The sequence below is a fragment of the Camellia sinensis genome, unplaced genomic scaffold, assembly GCF_055761805.1.
Source record: "Camellia sinensis isolate YWXY unplaced genomic scaffold, ASM5576180v1 Unanchor3, whole genome shotgun sequence".
NCBI lineage: Eukaryota > Viridiplantae > Streptophyta > Magnoliopsida > Ericales > Theaceae > Camellia > Camellia sinensis.
Genome location: NW_028129178.1, coordinates 13,331,245 through 13,353,395, shown reverse-complemented (window position 1 = coordinate 13,353,395; position 22,151 = coordinate 13,331,245). Strand labels below are relative to the sequence as shown.

General features: G+C 37.1%; 2 protein-coding genes and 1 long non-coding RNA gene across 10 annotated transcripts; 2 read left to right on the top strand and 1 right to left on the bottom strand.

The window, feature by feature from the left end:
- Positions 1-3,176: 3,176 nt before the first annotated feature.
- On the top strand, positions 3,177-4,160 carry LOC145816055 (uncharacterized). The gene is made up of 2 exons (XR_014358544.1): positions 3,177-3,315; positions 3,468-4,160. It is a non-coding gene; the product is annotated as an uncharacterized LOC145816055 (long non-coding RNA).
- Positions 4,161-8,593: 4,433 nt separating this feature from the next.
- Positions 8,594-14,994, bottom strand: LOC114277112 (putative ethanolamine kinase). Of its 8 annotated transcripts, none has more exons than XM_082912526.1 (12): positions 14,732-14,931; positions 14,325-14,564; positions 14,099-14,176; positions 13,808-13,857; positions 12,663-12,785; positions 12,389-12,480; positions 11,504-11,609; positions 11,006-11,111; positions 10,847-10,913; positions 9,878-9,970; positions 9,386-9,501; positions 8,594-8,827 (listed from the first exon to the last, which is right to left on the bottom strand). In XM_082912526.1, exons 3-12 carry the CDS (start codon positions 14,143-14,145, stop codon positions 8,821-8,823), a joined length of 807 nt encoding a protein of 268 aa, XP_082768652.1. In that variant the 5' UTR covers positions 14,146-14,176; positions 14,325-14,564; positions 14,732-14,931; the 3' UTR covers positions 8,594-8,820. The 8 variants fall into 8 exon arrangements, 6 of the variants coding, with proteins under 6 accessions (XP_082768652.1, XP_082768650.1, XP_082768649.1 ...); XR_014358660.1 differs by lacking the exon at positions 8,594-8,827 and adding an exon at positions 9,621-9,790 and having other exon boundaries at positions 9,375-9,501; XR_014358661.1 differs by lacking the exon at positions 8,594-8,827 and adding an exon at positions 9,621-9,790 and having other exon boundaries at positions 9,375-9,501; positions 11,525-11,609.
- Positions 14,995-17,975: 2,981 nt separating this feature from the next.
- LOC114260309 (subtilisin-like protease SBT1.7) lies at positions 17,976-20,738 on the top strand. The gene has a single exon (XM_028200394.2). It carries the CDS (start codon positions 18,241-18,243, stop codon positions 20,551-20,553), a length of 2,313 nt encoding a protein of 770 aa, XP_028056195.2. The 5' UTR covers positions 17,976-18,240; the 3' UTR covers positions 20,554-20,738.
- The last annotated feature ends 1,413 nt before the right edge of the window (positions 20,739-22,151 follow it).

The following is a 22,151-nucleotide window of genomic DNA, read 5'->3' as shown; positions in this document are numbered from 1 at the left end:
TTCTTCAATACCCTTCACTCTCCACACTCACTCCTCCATCACCATCATCAAAACCATCATTCACAATGGACAACTTTCTGAATATAATATAACCCACTATGTTTGTCCTCCACAATGGACAACCACCTACATGCCTTCTCTCTCTCATCTTTTCACTTTCCAACCCACTTTGCATCCACCGCCACTTTCCCCACTTTCTTTATTTTATATATATATATATATATATATCTCTTTTTTTTATTATAAAAAAAAAAAAAAAACATCATCTCTCCTCCGTTTGATTTCAAACTCCATTATTTTTATTTATTTTCTCCAAACCACTTTCCTTATTTCCCCATCTTTCATTTTTGATTTCAAATATATTTTTATTATTTCTTTCTTTATTTTTCTTTCACCTTATTTTTAATCTTTTTCTAATTCCATTCATACCATCTAGCTTTGCACACCAAACCATATTTTATTCATCTCAGGGATCAACCCCGATCACAATTTTACAAAAAAAAAAAAAAAAAAACAAACAAACAAACAAACAACCACATTCACAGGTGGGATTTTTTCTTCTCTACTCTGCCGCCGGTCTTTTCTTCTTGCCTCCGTCCTGGGCGGCCCTTGCCGGTGTTGCCTCCGTGTTTCCCACTCCACTGGGCATGATCACTACTCCCTGCTCCTCCACTGCAGCATATGGCGGCCCTCCAAATCGGAACATAACGGTGGCCTTCCGCTTCAGCTCCTTATTTTCCGCCTTTAGCACACTAATCTCTGCTCGCGCATCCTTATACATGCGTTGGAGCAGAGCCAGCTGGGAGTTTAACTGTTGCACCTCATTTGTCCTGCTCTGCAGCCGGTGCGACAAATTTGTGACCGCAGTCATGGTTTCCACACATGACTTCAGAGTATACTGATTGGCCTCAATATCAGTTTGCACCGCCATTTTTTGCTCCACCGACCGCATCGGAAAGTTTAACGGAGCAAAACCAGAGGTGTTTGGTTGAGGTTCACTGGCCACCACACCAGTTATTTCTCTTGTGGACTCATTTAGTTCTGCAAAGAGCGTAAGCAGCCCACGGGAAGAGGAGGCCATGTTCTGGTTAGCTGGACGGGAAGAAGAGGCCATGTTATGGGTTGCTGAGTGTTTCAGAGAAGGGTTGGTTACAGAATGTTACAGAGAACGAAGAGGTTTCAACTGGTTTGTTATGCTTCCAAGCCTCAGACTTCGCTTTGGTTTATAAAGACAGAGACGACGAGGCCGACACGCGCTCTGTCAATCACGTGCATCGCCGCGTGTCAGGCGCCCCTTTTGATGGCTCGACGCTTTCTGTCGGGCACGTCTTTTGATGAAGTGGGCGCGTCTTTTGATGGCACGCCTTTTGATGGCACGCCTTTTTATGGATTGGGCACGCCTTTTGATGGCACGCCTTTTGAAAGATTGGGCACACCTTTTGAGGGTGCGACTTTTTAAGGGTCCGACAAGACTCTGTAAACTGTCCCGACATTGATTCCGGTTAGCTCCTTCATGGGTCCGACAAGACTCTGTAAAGTGTCCCGACATTGATTCCGGTTAGCTCCTTCATGGGTCCGACAAGACTCTGTAAACTGTCCCGACATTGATTCCGGTTAGTTTCTACAAGGGTCCAGCAAGACTCCGTAAACTGTCACCACAACTGTCACAACATTGTCTGCTACAACGGTCCGACATGACCCCATAAACTGTCTTCTACATCGGTCTGACACCGCCATCCAGTGTCCTCTACACCGTTATGACACCACCATACAGTGTCCTCTACATGGTTATGACACCCCCATACAGTGTCCTCTACAACGTTATGACACCACTATCCAGTGTCTTCACCAATGGTCTGACACGACCATACAGTGTCTCTTATCCTCTTTTATTTTTATGTATTTTCTTGTTTTGTTACTCTCTCCAAACTCAAGTTGGTTAGTTCCTATCCCCCTTGAGTTTGCGGGGGGCTGTTAAAATCCACCTACTCTCCACCTACTTCACCCACTTAAACCTACTCCACTAAATCTAACCCACTACACCACTACCACCTCGCCTACTCCACTAAACCTAACCCACTACACCACTACCACCTCCACTTCACCTACTCCTTACCTACTACACACTCACCCTCTTTTATATATAGGAATCATGAATCATTGTAATAGATATCAATATATATCAATCAATAATACAATTCTCTCTATTTCTCTATACATAATTAATTCTCTCTATTTCTCTTTATACATTAAATTTCTACAGAATATATTAAGAGCTACAAAGCTTGTGGGCTATGTTAATGGTTCAGAACTCCGTTCTCCTTCCACAGTTAGTAATGCAAATGGTAATCCTATTCCAAATCCTGCATATACTCATTGGATAACCATTGATGCACATATGTTGAGTTGTATTACTGCTACGTTTATCATCATCTATCTTCACTTTTGTTCTGCACTGTGGTACAAGTTTAGTGGTATGGACTACCTAGCCACTCGATTTACATCCCTTTCTTGATCTTATATACACCAGTTAAAGAACAAACTCAATCATATTACAAAGAAGAATCTTACTATGGAAGACTATTTGAATCAAATCAAGATTGTTTCTGATCGGTTGAGTTTACCTGGTTCACCAATTGAAGATGAGGATTTAGTTTTGCTCACCTTAAATGGTTTACCTGATGAATATAATGCTTTCAAAACCACTATTCGAGCCAGATCTGATCCTATCTCTATTATCTGCTCTACTGTGCTCAGAATCCATTCATGTTGAAACCTCTTTTAAGCAAACACAGGCCTCTGACCTTTCTTTTGCTTATGCTGCTACACGAGGAAATTATAGAGGTGGTTTCAGAGGATCATAGAGAGGGGGATATCGAGGTCATGGCTCATTTAGAGGTCGAAACAATGGCAATGGCAGCAAGTTTTCTCAGAATAGAGGTAGAGGCAGAACATCTTCTCAAAATCAGTCCTCTAGTATCTCTACTATTGGACCTTTGTTATGTCAAATTTGTGGAAAGCCTAATCATTCAGCTTTGGAATGGTGGCATAGATTGGACTCAACTTTTCAAGCACCTTCACCTTTTTCTTCTCCTATGTCTAGGTCTCATCCCAGGGCTTACGTTGCATTCTCATCAACCAATTCTGTTCATACTTCTCCTATTGCTTCTCACGATAGTTCTGTTTGGTTCTTAGATTTTGATGCTACGAATCACTTCACTAATGATCTCAATAATTTGAGTACCTATCAACCTTATCATGGACTTGATCAAGTCACTATGGGAGATGGTTCTACATTGCCTATTCATCATACTGGTAATGGCATTCTTCCTACCCCAACTATGCCTTTCAAACTTAACAATTTGTTACATGCTCCATTTATTTCTTCAAATCTTCTTTCTGGTCATCAATTGATTGCTGACAACAAGTGCACCATTACTTTTGATGTTGATTATTTTGTTATACAGGACAAGGTTACCAAGAAGGTTCTTTATAACAGATGCCATTCTAATGGTCTTTATCATCTACCAACTTCAGATACTTCTTCATTTGATTCTAGGCCTACAATCTGTCTTCATTGTTCCACTGTTGCTACTACTCATACTGATTCCCTTCGGCATTTTAGATTAGGACATCCTTCATCCAAGATGTTGCACTATCTTGTTTCTCAACATCATTTACCTACTATTGCTACTGCTGTTGCTACAAATAAATTGTGCACACATTGTTGTGTGTCTAAGAGTCATGGGTTGCCATTTAGTATTTCTAATTCGTCTGTAAATTAGCTCTAATCCATTCTGATGTATGGGAACCATTTGTTACTTCTCTTTCAAATTATAAATACTATGTCCTTTTCATTTATGACTTTAGCAAATTTACATGGTTATTTCCTCTATCTTACAAGAGTGAAGTTTTCTCCCAGTTTTTTAAATTTAAAGCTTTTATGAAAGCAAAGTTTCACACCAAACTTAAAATTCTAAGAAATGATAATGGCGGACAATATTTGGCTATTAAATTTTAGAATTTTCTTAAAAATAAGGGTATTGAACATTAGCTCACTTGTCCACATACCCCTACTCAAAATGGAGTGGCTGAGAGGAAGCATAGACATTTAATTGAAACCACTATCACTCTTATGCATCAGTCTTCTCTTCCCATACAATTTTGGTTTGATGCTCTTGCTGCTTATGTTTTTCTCATTAACCGGTGTCCTACTTCTAAGCTTGACAATCTCACTCCTTTTGAAGTATTGTTTAAACAATTTCCTGATTATAATTTTTTGAAGGTTTTTGAATGTAGGTGCTATCCTTGGCTTCGACCCTATATCGCAGACAAACTTCAACAAAGATCAATTCCTTGTGTTTTTCTTGGGTATCAGCCTTCTAGAAAGGGCTATAGATGTCTTTTTGTATCCAGTGGTCGACTTTATGTTTCTAGGCATGTTCTATTTGATGAAACCACTTTTCCTTTTCAGGACTTTTCTATCTGTGCTAATGTTCTAGCTCCTACTTTATTTCAACTTCACATTTTCTTCTGGCCTCCAACCAGTCTTGCCTTACACCCTCTGTCATCAGCCACTTCTGATTTTTCCGCAGTCCGTACAGTTGCTATATCTGTAGTACCTATAGCTATAGGTTTTTCTGCAATCCCACCAGTTCCTGCATCTACAGTACCTAGAGTTGCAGCTTTTGTACTCCCTATTTCTGCCTCTGTTGCAGCACATGTCTCTCTTATTCCTGCAGCACATGTCCCTCTTATTTCTACAGCACATGTCTCCTCTTTCCCAGCTTCTTTAACTGTTTCTCCTGATTATATCTCTATTTCCTGTATTTCTATAGATTTGCATCTTAGCATGCCTGTCCAAAATAGCCATCCTATGCTTACTAGGTCTAAAACCAAGTCAGTGTCCGCTTGTTTCTTAGTATCCACTGATTCCATAGAACCATCATCTGAGAAAGAAGCCGCTCAATCTTCTCAATGGCAAGCTGCAATGCTGGATGAGTTTCAAGCCTTACAAAGACAAGCCACATGGTCTCTTGTGCCATTACCTCCTAGCAAATCTGCCATTGGTTCTAAATGGGTGTACAAAATCAATAAAACTTCAAATGGCACTATTGTAAGATATAAGGCTCGTTTAGTTGCTAAGGGTTTCCTCCAAACAGAGGGTATTAATTTTCATGAGACATTTAGTCCTGTGGCCAAACAGCCAACTGTCGAAGTTCTTTTAACTGGTAGTGACTCTTCTTTTATTGCTTAACTTGGTAAGAGAATGCACCCCATTTTTTCCATGAAAGAACTTGGGTTTATCAACTATTTTCTTGGCATTTTAGTTACTTCTTCATCTCAAGGATATTTCCTCTCTCAGCACAAATATGCTACTGAGATCCTTGCCAACGCTGGCATGTCTAATTGTAAATCCTATTCCTCTCCTATGGCTCTTAAACATATTGATTCCTCTTCTATATCCCATTTTCTAATCCTTTTCTTTACTAAAGCATTGTTGGTGCTCTTTAATACTTAACTATAACTCGTCCTGATCTTTCCTTTGTTGTGAACTATGCTTGCCAATTTATGCGCCTGCCTCTTGTTAATCATTTTGCTCATGTTAAACGCCTTCTGAGATATCTTAAAGGTACTCTCGACCATGGGCTTCAATTTAGTCCTGGTCCTCTCATTCTTCAAGCTTACTCTGATTCTGATTGGGTTGGCAACTCTTATGACAAAAGATCTACTACCGACTATTGTATTTTCCTTCGCCCCAATTTGATCTCTTGGTTTGCTAAAAAGCAGTACACTGTGGCCCGCTCTTCTATTGAGGCCGAATATCGAGCCTTAGCTCAAACAACAGCAGATCTCAGTTGGCTTACCATGCTCTTCACATTTTAGTTCCTGCACCTACTCTTTGGTGTGATAATATATCTACTATCTCTCTTTCGTCTAATCTTGTCTTCCATGCCCGAACAAAACACATAGAAGTTGATTACCATTGTCTTCGAGAGAGAGTAGTAACTAAACAGCTCCAAATTAGTCACATTTCAACTTCTGATCAATTTGGTTGATATTTTCACAAAACCCCTTTCCAATCAGAGATTTCAATACTTACAATCCAAGCTTATGGTCCTGCAGACTTCCCTAATCTTGAGGGGGCATGTTAAGCCACAGCTCAAGACAAAATCACAAGCAAAGTCTGAACCTCAGTCATGAATAGAGCTACACTAGTTGTAGACCAAGTCCCAGCTCCAGCTCAAGGAGTTGGTCAAGCCATTTGCGGCTAATGCTCAAGGGATGAGCACGTGTATGAAGTTGAGGAGGTTACAATAACCATGGTTAGTTAGTTGATATATTGAGTTAAGCAGTTACAGTGATTGTATAAGAGACACAGTTGTATTGATTGGAATATTATGGAAATAAAAATGATCTTCAAATTCTTTTAGATTTCAAGTGCAAAACTTGGTTATTTTTCAATAGTATTCACGTATGATTTTAGCTGTTAGTATAAACACCAAGGTTCCATTTATTTTAGCGTAAAATATTTTACATCAAAATATATTTTTCATGTGAAATAATTTTATGCAAAAAAAAAAAAATTTCTTCCTATTTTTCAGTGTTTGGCTGATATTTGTATAATATTTTTCCAAATACTCATATTGCACTTTCTCTAACTTGCAATTAGTTGTGGACATTGAATTGATACTAAGAGAACCAATCATTCGTGTCGGCACTCCTCAATTATCGAGAGGAGTCGAACAACTTAACAGAAAACAACTTAAGGAATTTTAAAATCAAATTTATTTTTGGACTCTTCATGAAAAATATTGTTTTAACAAAAATATTTTACTTACTTTATATACAATCAAATAATGAAAAATGATTAAAATATATTTTTTTTCATGAACACTTCACGGGAAACAAACGAAACCTATTTGTTGTTGTTTTTTTTTTGATAAGTCACAACTAATATCACAATTAGTCAAAACTTAAAAAATAATGAATCATAACTAATACCATAATAGTTCGTAACCAAATACCACCGACATCATAACTGGGCATATGATACATGATTGAAGATTGAATCTCTATTATAGAATTTCCCAAGTTCTAATAGTAAAAGTTAAAATGACTGTTAAAGTGTCTTTTGACTTGTTAGAACAACTTCTCAGGGATTACAAATGGCCAAATAAGAAATTTTATACAAATTATAAATAGCAAATTACAAAAATGGTCAAAAAAAATTAGTTGCGGTACTCTGTATCAAAATAAAGCCCAAACACATTGTCGGTGTTGCTATCGTCCCTGCCGCCTCTGCTCATCTCCATTGCTGTGTTTGCTACCTTCTTTAACTTTGGACACCACCTAAAGCCAAGAGTTGAAGAAGAAAAACACCTATAACAATAAGGGAGAAGTGAGAGAAGGGGGACTATTGTGAGTATTAAAAATTAAAAAATCTATGCAGGAATAGAAAAGAAGCTCCCAAACCCCTCTTCTTAGACATAAAAAATCCAAATCCACACTATAGAAGTGTTTTTAAAACTCACCAGAAAGACGCCAAAAATCGTCTAGAGAGAAAGGCTCTCGAACGCCTTTGTTAGGTCTCTAAATAATAGAATTACTTATGCTATTTTAACACAACCGATTCTCATATCAATTTTTGACCATCACATCTACACCTCAACAAATTTATTGTGATCATGATTTAGTTTTGATGACGTGACAAAAATGACTTTAACAAACTTCAAGCCAAAATTTACACAAGATTTGGTTTGCCATTTTTTGGCAAGACATTTGGCTCACTATTGAAGAAGGATTTTTGAGATATCTAGCTAAAAAATAACTTTGGGAAGCCTTATGATTTTGCCATTAAGCTATGTTTAGATTATAGATTTGCCTATGGATTTTGAAAGAAAAAAAAAAAAAAAAAAACTAGTAAGCGAAATATAAGCAAAATGTAACTATATTTTATTTATATTTCACTCGTATTTTTTCTTTCTATTTCCTATTCTTACACAAATTTATGATCCAAACACAAAGTTACACTTACAGTACAAATAAACTATATTTTGACTATATCACACTGCAGGAAAATTTACTTTTCGCGGCGTTTAAAAAACGCCGCTATAAGTACTAAAAACGTCGTTAACTCTTTTTATGACGTTTAGTACCAAACGCCGATGACGCGGCCGTCGCTATAACTTTAAGACGTTTGAAAAACGTCGTTATATTATTATAGGCGGCGTTTTTAAAAACGCCGCCAAATGTCTTACCTAACAGTACTATGACGTCACTATGATATTTAGCGACGTTTTTGAAATGCCGTTATATTTTTTGAAAAATCTGACCGTTAGATTTATAGGTTTAGGTGGCGTTTCTTAAAACGCCGTGGTATCTTTTTTTTTTGCTTTTGAAATTATGCTAATTTTATGCAAATGAACTAAAAAAAATACCTCTAATGAACTAAAAAAAATACCTCTAATAAAACTAAATAATACTAATATAAAATAATAACTCACACTCAAATAATAAAATCATATCAAATGATAGTCCACAATCATTGTGCAAAAAAAAAAAAAAAAATCTTAATATTATTTTAATTATATTAGTCACAGTATTTGCAGCACTGAAAAAAGAATGGAATCTACAACATAGAAAACGATTACATATACTGGTCTAGCAATCAGAAGAAGACACTAGAACATTATGCTCCTTTAGACGTCAGACGTTTTGTAGTTGTAGAATGCCAGCAGCCTTCTGGGACAAGATTGCATTCAATCTAGATATAATCATCCAACTAATTTCCTGGTTGATCTGCCTCAACCAACAGGTTCATCTCCTACAAATATGAAAGAAGTATGTCAAAATCATGGATCTGCAGGCCATAGGAGTCAACAAATTGAACCTTCATTGATGAATAAATATCTGAAGATAAGCCAAAAGAGTCAAAAGATTGAACCTTTAGTAGTATCTACACCTCATTCACTTCCAACAAGATCTATGAAGGAGAGCTTGCCAAAATATAATTACCAGGATAGATCAATACCACATATTCATTAAAACACCAGTGTAATATCATTGTATCAAGTTGAACAAACTTAAAAAGAAATTTCTATCTGGGAGGAAAATCAAATTTTATTATTATTTTTTATATGACAAATTTGGAAGGACACATAATAATGTACTCGAGTAGCCAGTGGACACCACGAGATATGAAGCAGTGGAAGCATGTAAGAGGCAGAAAATATCAGTGAATAAGAATCTTGCAATAGATGTAATAAAGAAGAAGAAAATAAAGCAATAGGTATTCACACAGAAAAGCAGCCAAAATTAAATTCATTTCAACAGCACTCAAATTTATGTTGAACTAAGATTTGGCATAGCACTGGAAGTGTACCTGTCAAATAGAATGTCATTGGCAAGGTAAATTATATGCAATTGTCTCTCAGAATCATCCACACCAAACACCCTGTCCCTAAGTGCCTCGGCCAGAGCTGGTGCAAATGGAGACCTCTGCATAAACCTAATGTGTTAGTATTTCAAATTCCATCAAATTGTCTGGAATAGTCATACACACCTAATTAATGAGGTGACATAAAAATAAAAATATAAGTTTTAAATCAAAGTTCAACCTCACTAGATAGGGTGGCCTAAATTTGCAGATTATGTTTGTGATCAGTTGATTGGCATAGATAATGGGTTACGAATTTTCCGTTCCCAAATTCTTTTGTCCCATGTCCCAAAACTATCACAATTATTGAATCATGCTCGATGCACAAAAATCAATCGGAGACATCTTCGCCTGCCAACAGTGAGCAAATATTCTGACTTAGATGATATATGGGTTCATTGTGGAGACATGAATGCAAAGCTTGCAGAACAAAAGTACCTGGATTAGGGCCCACAGAGCCCAATATAAGTGTGAAGCTAACATGTAAGTGTTTGTCTCAACATAGAGAGCTTGGAGATCTTTGTCAGATACCTGTTGTTAAGAACAGCTTACTTGTATTATTGCACGGCTTTTCAAATTATAAGCATATAATGTGCAGTCTTTTCAATGAAGCAATATGGTCCAAGCATCAACGTTAACTGATTGTTTATTCTTTCTCGATTCATTTTCAACCTTTTCAACAAAGATTATTGATGCACAACCATATACGAGGCCAATGAAAGCCACAGGGAAAAATCTAAGTAAACTAGATGAAACAAAGGAAAGGACTGTGTTGCATTTGTGATATTTTCAGGCAAAAGAACCTAAATACAGAACAGCATTATCATTATGCAAGGTGTACATTATTTTAGCACTAACCATCCAGAGGTCCCACCAATGGGATCAGAGATGGCTCAACCATTAAGCAACTTAGTCAGTCGCCTAATGCCACGAAGAATATTTTATAATAAAAAAAAATTATGGTTGGAGACCCTAGATTTTCAAAGACAAAATAAGATAAGGTCTCGTTTTCATATTTAGCCTTGGATCTAAAAAATTCTCGAGCTGCTATTGAATGGGATCTATGTCCTCCGCATGTCAAGTGATTTTACGCCATAGATCTCATTTAAATTTTCAAGCTACCTAAATCAACCCTGCTTAAAAGCTTGACTTTAAACAAACTAATGCAACCCAACAAAAACTTCGAGAAATAAAAAATGAGTTTGGGTCCTTTTTTATTGCCAGATATGTTGTTTATTGACAAGCAACAATTTTAGTTTTCAATTATTCAAATGCACATCAAACACAATTTTAAAGAACTTCTTGCACTTTGGGAAAAATTTACTTTTACCAATTCAGAACCTCATGAAAGATGCACAAGTAATGCAAAATTGCTGTAAGTTTAACAAGTTTGCAAACTTAATGTACCTCGAGTGGTTTTTCAGGTTCTAGATAGTGCCTGAAGAAATGAAACTGCTCAACTTTACTCGGATATCTACATAAACACCAAGTTCAAGAATCAATACCTCATCTATGTATATCACCGTCATAAAAGAAAATGAGAAAAGAGCAAGGAAGATGCCATACAAGCTGTAGTCACAATCATAGCCCGCATATTCATTGAAGTGATTTCCAATGTCAAAACCTCTATAATTGTACGATCCGTATTCAAAATCAATGAAGTAGAGTTTCTCTGGATGTCAACCAACAAAGGTAAGGATCACTAAAAAGGGAGACAAATGATCATAGCTAACTATAAGGAATCGATGGTGAACAACAAAACTTTGGCCAATTGATGGTGAATAACAAAACTTTGGCCTTTCTACACACCATTTCTGGCAAAAAAGAATTCTGATCCCAAAAAAATTATTCAAAAGGGTCAAATGGCACTTTTGTAAACCTCTTATGCAACAGAACTTTCCTTGAAATATATGGATGGTCAATATGTCGCACAAAAAAAGGACGGGGAGTATTTTCATATCATGGAGAACTTGGGGTTAGTTCTTATGTTTTTTAAAGATAAAGAGAGAAAAGAGAAACAGAAATTGTTAAAATGGAACACAAAGAGAGGGAAAAAATACAGACGTAAGATATGGTTGTAGATACCCTCTTCATCATTGAGCATCAGATTTCCAGAAAGTAAGTCATTATGCGCAAATACCACAGGAGCAGCAAGACGGCTTGTCAATTCCTGTTCATAAGCACAAGATATTTCTCCACAAATCAATCTATAGCTCCTCAACACTCAAGAGCACTCAACATAAAATCAGCATATGATTATTGCAAACCAAAAAAGAACTTCTGAAGCTAGCCAAGAAAGAAAGGAAAATTGTCTTCATCCTAACACCAGAGTGATTTGAGAACTCTTTTCCATGTTGTTTCAAGATGCAAGTTTTCAGGAGAAACTAAAACGTTGACTGAAATGACCCTTCACAATAAAAATGTCAACTACAAAATATTTTAGAGCCAAAAAAATGTATCAGCCTAAGGAAAAGAAAAAAGGGGGAAATGAAGCCAAGTAATCTAATTCAAGGTTTGGCACATATGGTGTGTTTTGCTCCAATTACTTAAATCACCAATTGGCAACTTCTTAAGCTCAATATCTATCGATACATCATTTGAGTGAATGCGCATCTACTTCTAAGCAATATTTAATTTTGTTTATCTTATCTTCTGTTGGTCTAGTTTCCTGCACCTTGGACCTTCTATCACTAAACCACACATAACATATCTAAAGACGAGTAAACAAAATCCTCCCACCAAGTTAAACAGATGCCTCAAAAAGGCGAAGTCAAATTTCTATAATGTGACAGAAAGGAACATAAAAAAATATTTCACACAATGAACCGTAGCTAAAATCCTGAAACAGCATATCAGGAGAGAGATTCATATTCCCATCCCTAAATTAGAAAAGAAAGACAACAGATAGTATTACGCCAATTACAAGCAAGTCATGAGAAGAGTGAATACCTTGAGCTTAACAACCTCAGCTTCAACTTCTTCAAATGAAATTGTCTCATACTTCCTCTGCTTCTCGCTATCATCAAATTTTAGAGTGGATGCTGCAAGAATAGGATTAGAGTGTTTTAAATAAAAGGATACTTGAACGTGAGAAACATAACATGTTGAATAAAAAGATATTCTCCAACTGCCAAATTTAGAGACAATTTTTAATCAAATAAGAAATAATACTATGAATACCCATCACTAAGTAGAGGAAGATAATCATTAATCAGTAAAGGACCTTTCTTAAAGAACTTAAAAACTTCATTCCATAGTTGAGGTTCTCTGAAGCCTGGAATTTCCACCTGATGGAATCTACGAAGCTGCTTTGCAATTTCAGCGGCCAGCTTTGGCTTTCTCATGTCTGTCAATAAAGCAAGATCTGTCAACCCAAGCTTGTTGGTCATCAAAAATCTTTGGAATTCATGTCATTTCAATAGAAAGATTTGTTGAGTTTCCAATTCAACCCCCAGTTGCAATAAAAGGCAACACCTCCAAGGACATTTGTCATTTGTCAATGACCCAAGAAGTTTTAGACGAAGGAGAGATCAAGAGAACAATTTGTTGTAGCATATCAACTTGGTGTTTTATTTTGGATTCGAGGGTCTGTCTTGTCTATAACCATAAAAGGGCAAGTTGAAGGAATATGTGGTGACAACCAGTAAACTCGTCAGACATAAAAGGAAAAAATAAAAGAATAAAAAATAAAAAAAGGAAATTTTCACCCACAGTGAAAATTCGAAAGTGAAAATGGGGCAATGGATACCCTAATAGAGTGGTAGGGTGCTATAACTGCAGCGTACTTGAACAAATACCCTAAAAAGTCGAAATGATAATGTTATTAGAATTTTAACAGTAAATAAACAGAATAAATTCAAATCCCATAGCATCACAATAATTACACATCAAAATATCTGTAATAAGAAATAATATCAAAGTGAAAATGGGGCAATGGATCTCACCCTATAACGAGCCTGGTGATAATAAAACGGACATGTCCCATTATGCAGGAGTCAAAGCATTTTGCAACAGTATGAAATGCATCAAGAAAAGGACAATGGGGGGCCGATGGAACCAAAAATGATTATCTGAAGGTTGCACTACTAATTCCCCTTCAATTGCAATGTGCTTCTCTACAACCTCGTGAGCTAACTGGGTGATTACATGCTCCAGCTTAAACATGTTAATAAAACTAAATAAAAACACTCTACTTCCTTTCAAGTAGAGAACCGAAGCATTGAATGGATCGCAATAACCTCTTGTCAAACCCAAAACAAAGAAAAAAAGAAACTAATATCAAAGCAAAAAAGAAAATAATTAAATCACTCGACAACATTCGGCAACGTAATTTAAAAAGACTCATAGTAACTTTATATAGTAACATACCATTAACGTTCAACAACAAGAAGGAGACCACAAATATCCATAAATACCAACTGCAATAAGCCAAATTAGATATTAAACAAGATGCAGATTAAAAATAACAAGTTTTTTTGTTTTTTGTTTTAAGACAATATCCCTAGATTACCCCTCCCAGCACTGGGTAGTGACAAACCAGCAGCTGCAAATGTTATCCTCTCTCTTTTGGAATTTTATTTTTGGCAATACACCAAGCGAACACAGAAGAATAAATAAGAAGCTGTACAATTTGCACAGGAAATCCCAGCTATAACTTGCCTTATACCAACGACTTTCTTAAAATCATCTTCCAAAGCACGGATCATATACTTGTGAAAATTGAACTTTGGATTTCCCCTGCAATGTGTCCACACAGGGAATACATTCAACATTAACACAAGTGCCAGTGAAGTAACAATAAAAAAAAATCTGGAAATTTAAAGTCAGATACTAACAGTTAGACAAAATAATGGACAAGAGAGAGACAAAGCAGATCTGATATTACCATGTTAGCAGATCGGGGAGAGAGAGAGAGAGAGAGAACAGATCTGATCGAAGAGAGAGCAGATCGGCATCTCTTCATCGTTGAGCTTCTGCTCACTGTTTCCAACGATCCACATCCAACGCCACTTGCTTGTCCCGTACATGATCAGAGACACTAACACCGCACTCGAAGCCCTAGATAAATCGATTCACCATTGCTGCTGCTCAATCTGATGAAAGAGAAGAGTTTTCCACACAAGGACTAGAAAGAATAAAGGAACAAAAACGAAAGGAGAAAACACAAAACAAAAGCAGAAAAAGCTGGAAATCAACTAAATCAAGAGAAAATAATTCCAAATCGTTAGTTTTAGCCATGAAATTTTATAGATCTTGTGTGAATGCAGCAAATCTATATCAAAAAACTCTAACCTTGAGCCCTAGATCGATTTAGATCATAGGGATTCAAACAATCTGGAAGATATACGCTCCAGAAAACCCTAACCTTGAGCCCTAGATCGATTTAGATCATAGGGATTCGAACAATCAGGAAGATATACGCTCAAATGAAGAGTAGAACAAGATTTTTCGGATCAAACAGTTGAAGAATTGATGGAGATCGAAGATCCAACGCCTCGATTTCTCTCTCTTCCTAATGTCACACCTCTGCTCAATCAGGATAAACGAATGCCATAGCCTTGAGTTGAGCCACTGTTTAAAAGAAATAATTGGCGCACAAAACAAGATGGTTTAGTTTAATTCTTTTAGAAATTGAAAAATCTGAACAGAGTTGACGACGCTTTTGAAAAACGTCATGAAAAAAACGTCGCTGTATGCCTTTTTTCTTGTAGTGTCATTCTAATAGTTCACATGCTGTTTTGACATAACAAATTCTTACATCAGGTTTTTACCATTGGATCTACTCAAATACTTTCTTGTGATCATGATTTAATTTTGTTAATGTGACAAAAATTGCTTTACAAAACTTCAAGTCAAATTTGAAGCAACAATTAATTTTAATAATTTTTTGACAAGACATTCAACTGCTCAATATTGGAGAAGATCTTCTAGCAACTTTTTAAGATGTCTACCTTTAAAAATAATTTTAGCAAGTCTTTTAACCTTCCGATTAGAGTTTCTCTTACTAGAGTTCAAACTTAAAAAATAATACCAGTTTGAAAATCCATCTATTTTAGAAACATACCATACCAAAGTGTTTTGAATGCAGTTTGGCATGTTGTATTCAAAATGATGCAGTGTTATAATTTATAGAATGAAATGGAATGGTCCTTTCTCAGCCTCTTTACAAACAGACGATTTCATTATAATAGCGAATAATAATTTCATTTATAATATATTTTTTAATATTTTTAATGAATCAAACGTGAAAATAAATATTATAACAGAATGATCATTTTGTTTTGTCTCGTTCCAATGAACCATATAGAACATAAAAAGTGTAGACTAACCAGATACACCTACTTGTTTTAAACTTCAAACAAATCCAAGAAGATGATAATTGCCACAAGAAGATGATAAAATGGGAGAAACAAACAAATCAATAATCCCATGTAGCTAAATATATTACAATTATTACTATGTATCATATATGATTATATCTAATCAAAGAGTGTCTTCTTCATGAACATTAACTTCACTTTTCTTTCAGTGGTTACAATGTAACATGAGTTTACCGAATTTCAATCCATGTCATCACTACAATAATATGAATGAATGATTAGCTAAAAGTAGCAGCAGAGAGGGACCAAACCCCAAATCCTTTTCTGCTTCCTATTTGACTTAGACACATGGTGGTCCTCCCCCACTATCCCTAATTAATGCATGATTAAGTGGGCTGTCTCATAAAAGGACATTATTACTTTGTCCATATACAAGAAAAACCCATAAAAATTAGGAAGAACATGTTTGATTCTCCTAAAAAAAAGTAATCTAAAAAAAGTTTTTCTAATTTGGCATATCACTGCAAAAAATTTAGAAATAAAATTATTTTTTGGGGATCAAATATTTTTGTTATAAAATGTTGTTATTATATTTTTAGAACTGAAAATTGAACATTAGTGATGAATTATTATCTTTTTAGAACCAAATTTTTTGTCTCAAAAAATAAATTATTTTGTCCCTAAAAGTCTACTTATTAATGACATTTTCAAAATTTTGTCGCTAAAAGTTTTGTTTTTTACTTTACGGGAAGACCTTTTAGTGATTATCCTCACGACACTAGAAATTGGTCTCTAAATGTCTTTTGCAACAAAATTTTCACTTTTAGAGACTACGAAATTTAGTCTCTAAAACTCTTATATGTTGTAGTGTATAATGATGTTTCATGATACATATTTAATTTTAATTTGTCACATTTAATTATATAAGACTCAATTTTCTTGTCATATTGTTTAGTGAATTTATAGGTTTAAAATTGTTAATTTTTATCATTTCTCTAGAAATTATAGCAGTAATAGGCAAGTTCATCCTACAATTTTAGGGTTAATTACATTTTAAGTCCCCAAACTAAGAAATTTATGCAATTTTGCATTTTAATATTTAAATTGCGTCAATTTAATTCTCAACATATGAAGAGTGTTTCAATTAGGTCACTAAACCAAACTCCATCAATTAACACCTTTAAAGAAAGGGAAAAATGTGTAATTTTATACCAAAATGCCGCATCACATATTTAAAACTGTAATTTTTTAAACACAATAATGACACATTTCGTATTTTCATACTAAAAGTGTAATTTTTTAAGTGAATATCTATATTTATTCTTACCTTAAACGGCGTCTAATGATGGAGTTAAATTAGGGGCCCAAATTGAAATACATTTTATACATGAAGAACTAAATTGATACAATTTAATCATTAGGAACCAAAAATAGCATACTTTGGGGACTAAAATTTATATTGGGAACACAATCACCTAATCAATCAATAGTTATATGATACATGTATCTATTTCTAGATAAGATTGAACTCTCCATTCATAAGCTCTCCAAAAAATTTCCACTAGGCTCAGGAGTATATGATTTGCCTCCAGCACTGAAGAAAAAGAGGGGAAGAAAATGTTTAGGTTCTCTTCTATGAAATTTTTTATAAAACTGTATTTCTTGTTTCAAGTGATAAGACCAAATATACAACTGGGTTCTTAGAATTCTCAACTTGTCTAACAAATTTTAATGAAGAATAATGCAGCACAAATCTCCCAAAGCAAATAAGAGTATTCAATCAAGGAAGTTATTCAATAATTCAGGAATATCACGTGGCCATATTCTAAACCAATCACTAATTATTTAGCTCATGTTGTTCCCCATCCTCAACATAAATTGTGGAGCCCTATCACTTTCTACCAATCAAAACCTTATGGAGCACCACGTGTTCATACTTCGGAATAGTGAATAATCACCCATTGAAACATTACCTGAGTTAAGCTCCATAGTATAGTCATGAATTATTGTTTTCCACTGCTTTTAACTCGTTGATGGCCTACATATCATCCGCTCATCCACATGCTGTTGTTCGATACTATGTTAAAACAAAATATTAAAAAAAAAAAATGGAACAACACTTATCTCAGATGACTACCAGACAAAATTAGCTCATCTTGAATAGTTAATTTTTGAAAGATGCAAAAGGATTCTTTTCTGTCCACATAATTGGACTCCAATCAAATGCTGAAATCACAAATCTACTATGTTCATTTTATTGTCACTTCAGTGGCTCCTATTCATTTCGCAATCTTGACAGACAGGACGCCTAATGCGGACTGTATTGCCCATGCTACTGACCTCACTAACGACTACTTAAATCAGAATTCATAGAGATGAACTAGCAAAGAACCAAGAAAATCTGTGAGATACAGCCCTATGTGAAATTTAGAGGTCCTGAATATATTCTAGCGGTTGAGCGGAGACACAGCTAGTGTAAACATGAATTTTTTGAGGTTCATCCCACTGTTAATACTGACACTTCTTATTACAATTACCCATCATGCATGTGTGGTTGCAGAAAAGAACCACCTCGAAGTAAAGAAGACTTACATCGTTCACATGGACAAGTCATCTATGCCATTGAGTTTCATTGATCACTTCCAATGGTATGGCTCGTCTTTAAAATCAGTCTCGGCTTCTGCGGACATGCTTTATGCCTACAACGACATAATCCACGGCTTCTCTGCGAGGCTAACAGCTGAGGAAGCCAAGGCACTTGAAGGCCAAACTGGGATTCTTTCTGTCCTAGAAGAAGTGAAATATGAGCTTCATACAACTCGTACACCACAGTTCCTTGGACTCGGTACAAGTGAAGCACTCCTCCCAGATTCTAGTGCAGTGAGCGACGTAGTTGTTGGGGTGTTAGACACAGGTGTGTGGCCCGAGATAAAAAGCTTCGATGATGCCGGACTCAGCCCGGTGCCTAGAAGCTGGAAAGGGGTGTGTGAGGTAGGCAACAACTTCAACTCATCAAGTTGTAACCGGAAACTAATTGGTGCAAGGTCCTTTTCAAAAGCGTATGAAGCAATTTTCGGACCAATTGATGAGAAAATGGAGTCCAAGTCACCAAGGGACGATAATGGCCATGGAACACACACGTCAACTACTGCAGCTGGGTCAGCTGTTGCTGACGCTAGCCTCTTCGGCTATGCTGCAGGGGCAGCAAGAGGGATGGCTAGTCATGCCAGAGTAGCCATATACAAAGTATGTTGGCTTGGAGGCTGTTTTGGCAGTGACATAGTAGCTGCAATGGAAAAGGCCGCTCAAGATGGTGTCAATGTTCTCTCACTATCAATTGGCGGCGCACTTTCTGATTTCTATAGAGATAGTGTAGCTATTGGAGCATTCGGGGTAATGTCAAAGGGAATTTTCATATCATGCTCGGCCGGAAATAGCGGTCCTCGTTCCATGACCGTGTCAAACGTTGCACCATGGATAACCACCGTAGGTGCTGGAACTCTAGACCGTGACTTCCCGGCATATGTTAAACTTGGTAATGGAATGAATTTATCTGGCGTTTCAATTTATAGTGGAAAGCCATTATCTGATTCCCTCGTGCCACTTGTGTACGCTGGTAATGCAAGTAACTACTCAAATGGTAATCTATGCATGACTGGCGGTTTGGTTCCCGCGAAAGTTGCTGGGAAAATAGTGGTATGTGATCGAGGGTTCAATGCTAGGGTGCAAAAGGGAGCGACAGTAAAAACTGCCGGTGGCGCAGGAATGATCTTAGCAAATACTGATATCAATGGGGAAGAACTAGTGGCCGATGCACATCTCGTAGCCACTGCAGCTGTTGGTCTGACAACAGGTGAAATGATAAAGAATTATATATTTTCCGATTCTAATCCAACAGCCACAATTATATTCGGAGGCACCCAGTTGGGTGTCCAACCATCACCAGTTGTGGCAGCGTTTAGTTCAAGAGGTCCAAACCCAATCACGCCAGAAATACTCAAACCGGATTTGCTAGCACCGGGTGTCAATATCCTAGCTGGTTGGACCGGTGCAGTTGGACCGACAGAAATGGAGGAAGACACCCGGCGGGTGAACTTCAACATCATTTCCGGTACATCGATGTCATGTCCACATGTGAGTGGGCTAGCGGCGCTACTCAAAGGAGCCCACCCAGAGTGGAGCCCGGCAGCTATAAGGTCTGCGCTGATGACCACAGCCTACACCACCTACAAGAATGGGAAAACTATACAAGATGCTGCAACTAGACAACCATCGACGCCATTCGATTATGGTGCTGGCCACGTGAAGCCAGTATCAGCCCTTGACCCAGGCCTCATCTATGATGCCACAATTGATGATTATCTAGGCTTCCTTTGCGCCTTAAACTACACTTCAAATCAAATTATGATCATCACAAATCAATATTTTACCTGTGAGTTGGGAAAGAAATACAGCTTGGGAGATCTTAATTACCCCTCATTTGCTGTTCCATTACAGACAGCCTCAGGCCCAGGTGGTGGTAGTAATGCAGTGACCGTGGTTAAGTATACCAGAACTTTGACTAATGTTGACATGCCGGCCACATACAAGGTTTCAATGTCTTCAGAGACACGGGCAGTGAAGATGGTGGTTGAGCCGGCGTCGCTGACTTTCAGTAAACCTAATGAGAAGCAGAGTTATACAGTTACATTCACTGCTAGTTCTATGCCATCAGGCATGGTCAGCTTTGCTCGTCTGGAATGGTCAGATGGAAAACACATTGTTGGAAGTCCAATTGCTTTCAGCTGGACATGATTATACTAATATTGAAGGGGTATAGTAATAATGAACGGTATAAATAGTTTTTATGCTTGTGAATAAACTAGTTTATGTATAAACTAGCTGGTGTTTTACATTTTGATATTCTTATTTACGTTCTACCAACTGTGCAAACAAAGATGATCATATTTGTTAAATATAGAAACTATATATTCTATTTATCATACTTGCCATATATCTTTATTACCATATTGTGCATTACCATATTAGCTTCTCCTTCTTCTATATAAAGGAGTCTTGTGTTCACTCATATTAATTATTGAAATATACAAAGTTATATTAATAGAACAAAAATGAAATAGGTTTGGGACAGGTTGAGAAATGGTCAACCATGTATGAGATTGGAATCTATCCACTGGAATTCTACCTTCGTTTTCCTGGTTTTAACATTACCTATTGCTCTACCATCTTCCATGGTAGCATCATTGAAGTAATAAAGTGAGCAAAAGTTGCATCACAACATCACGTGATGATGAAAGGGACATAGCAGTTTCACATGGAGGCCTATGGATCAGGCAATTGTAAGAGGGAACCATCGGAAACTGGCTTTTCACCATACAAACTCCTTGACTGCTAGATTTGTACAAAATCGGATTTCAAAAATTCGTTTGACATAGGAGAGTAAAGTCAAATATGCAAAATTATCCTCAAACTAGTTTTAAATGAGCAACAGAACAAGATCAACAGAGCCAAGGAATAGGTTTTCAGTAACATGTTTGTGACCTTTTTTTCTTTTCTTTTTTTGATCAGCAAAAGAGGAAATAGTACTGATGAAACAATGAAGACACAAATACAAGAATCAGGCTGAGAACAACATGCAAACCATGGGGAAAGAAAGCGTCATTACTTGACCCATGGATCAGAACCAGGTTGGCACCTGTAAGAGGGGCTAATTTGAGCCCACTAAATTATTTAGGCCCAATAGCCCAAGATTAGTGGGCCCGAATTTATCGCAAGTCCAAGAATCGGTGGGCCCAGATTTATCGCCATCAAACGGATTGAATCGCTGTAAGCCTCGAAAGGGTTCGGGTCCACGAACCTAGAGACTTACTCGGGCCCGGACTCGAAAGGGTATTAAGCAAGCCTAGAGATCCGAGGCACTCGGACTCGAAAGGATTCGGACCCACGAATCTAGAGATCCGAAGTACTTGGCTTCGAACGGATTCAGACGCAATCTAGAAGTCGCTCCGTTAATGAGTCCCAGAACACTTGCGGGCTCGGAGCTTTCCGGGATCTACGCACCAGAGCCATGGGCGTAATGGAGTTCGAACAAAGGACCCGATCCCGAGGACGGTGAGTGGAGATAAATTCACTCTTCGGTTAAACTAGCCTATACCCGGGTCGAGGTGGCACGACCCCGGGGGGTCCATGAGACTCGGCAATATTTTGCGGCAGGACGTCCTCTGGGACTACCCCTGACCCTTTGGGATGATTGGGGATCATTGGTTAGGTGTGGCTAAGAAGAAGGGTTCGCCGAGGGAGTGATCTCCTCTTCGGGGTTTTCTCATCCTCGGAGAAGTCACCTCCTCGGAGAGGTCACCTCCTCGGACAAAGTGGTTAGAGAGAATATCCCC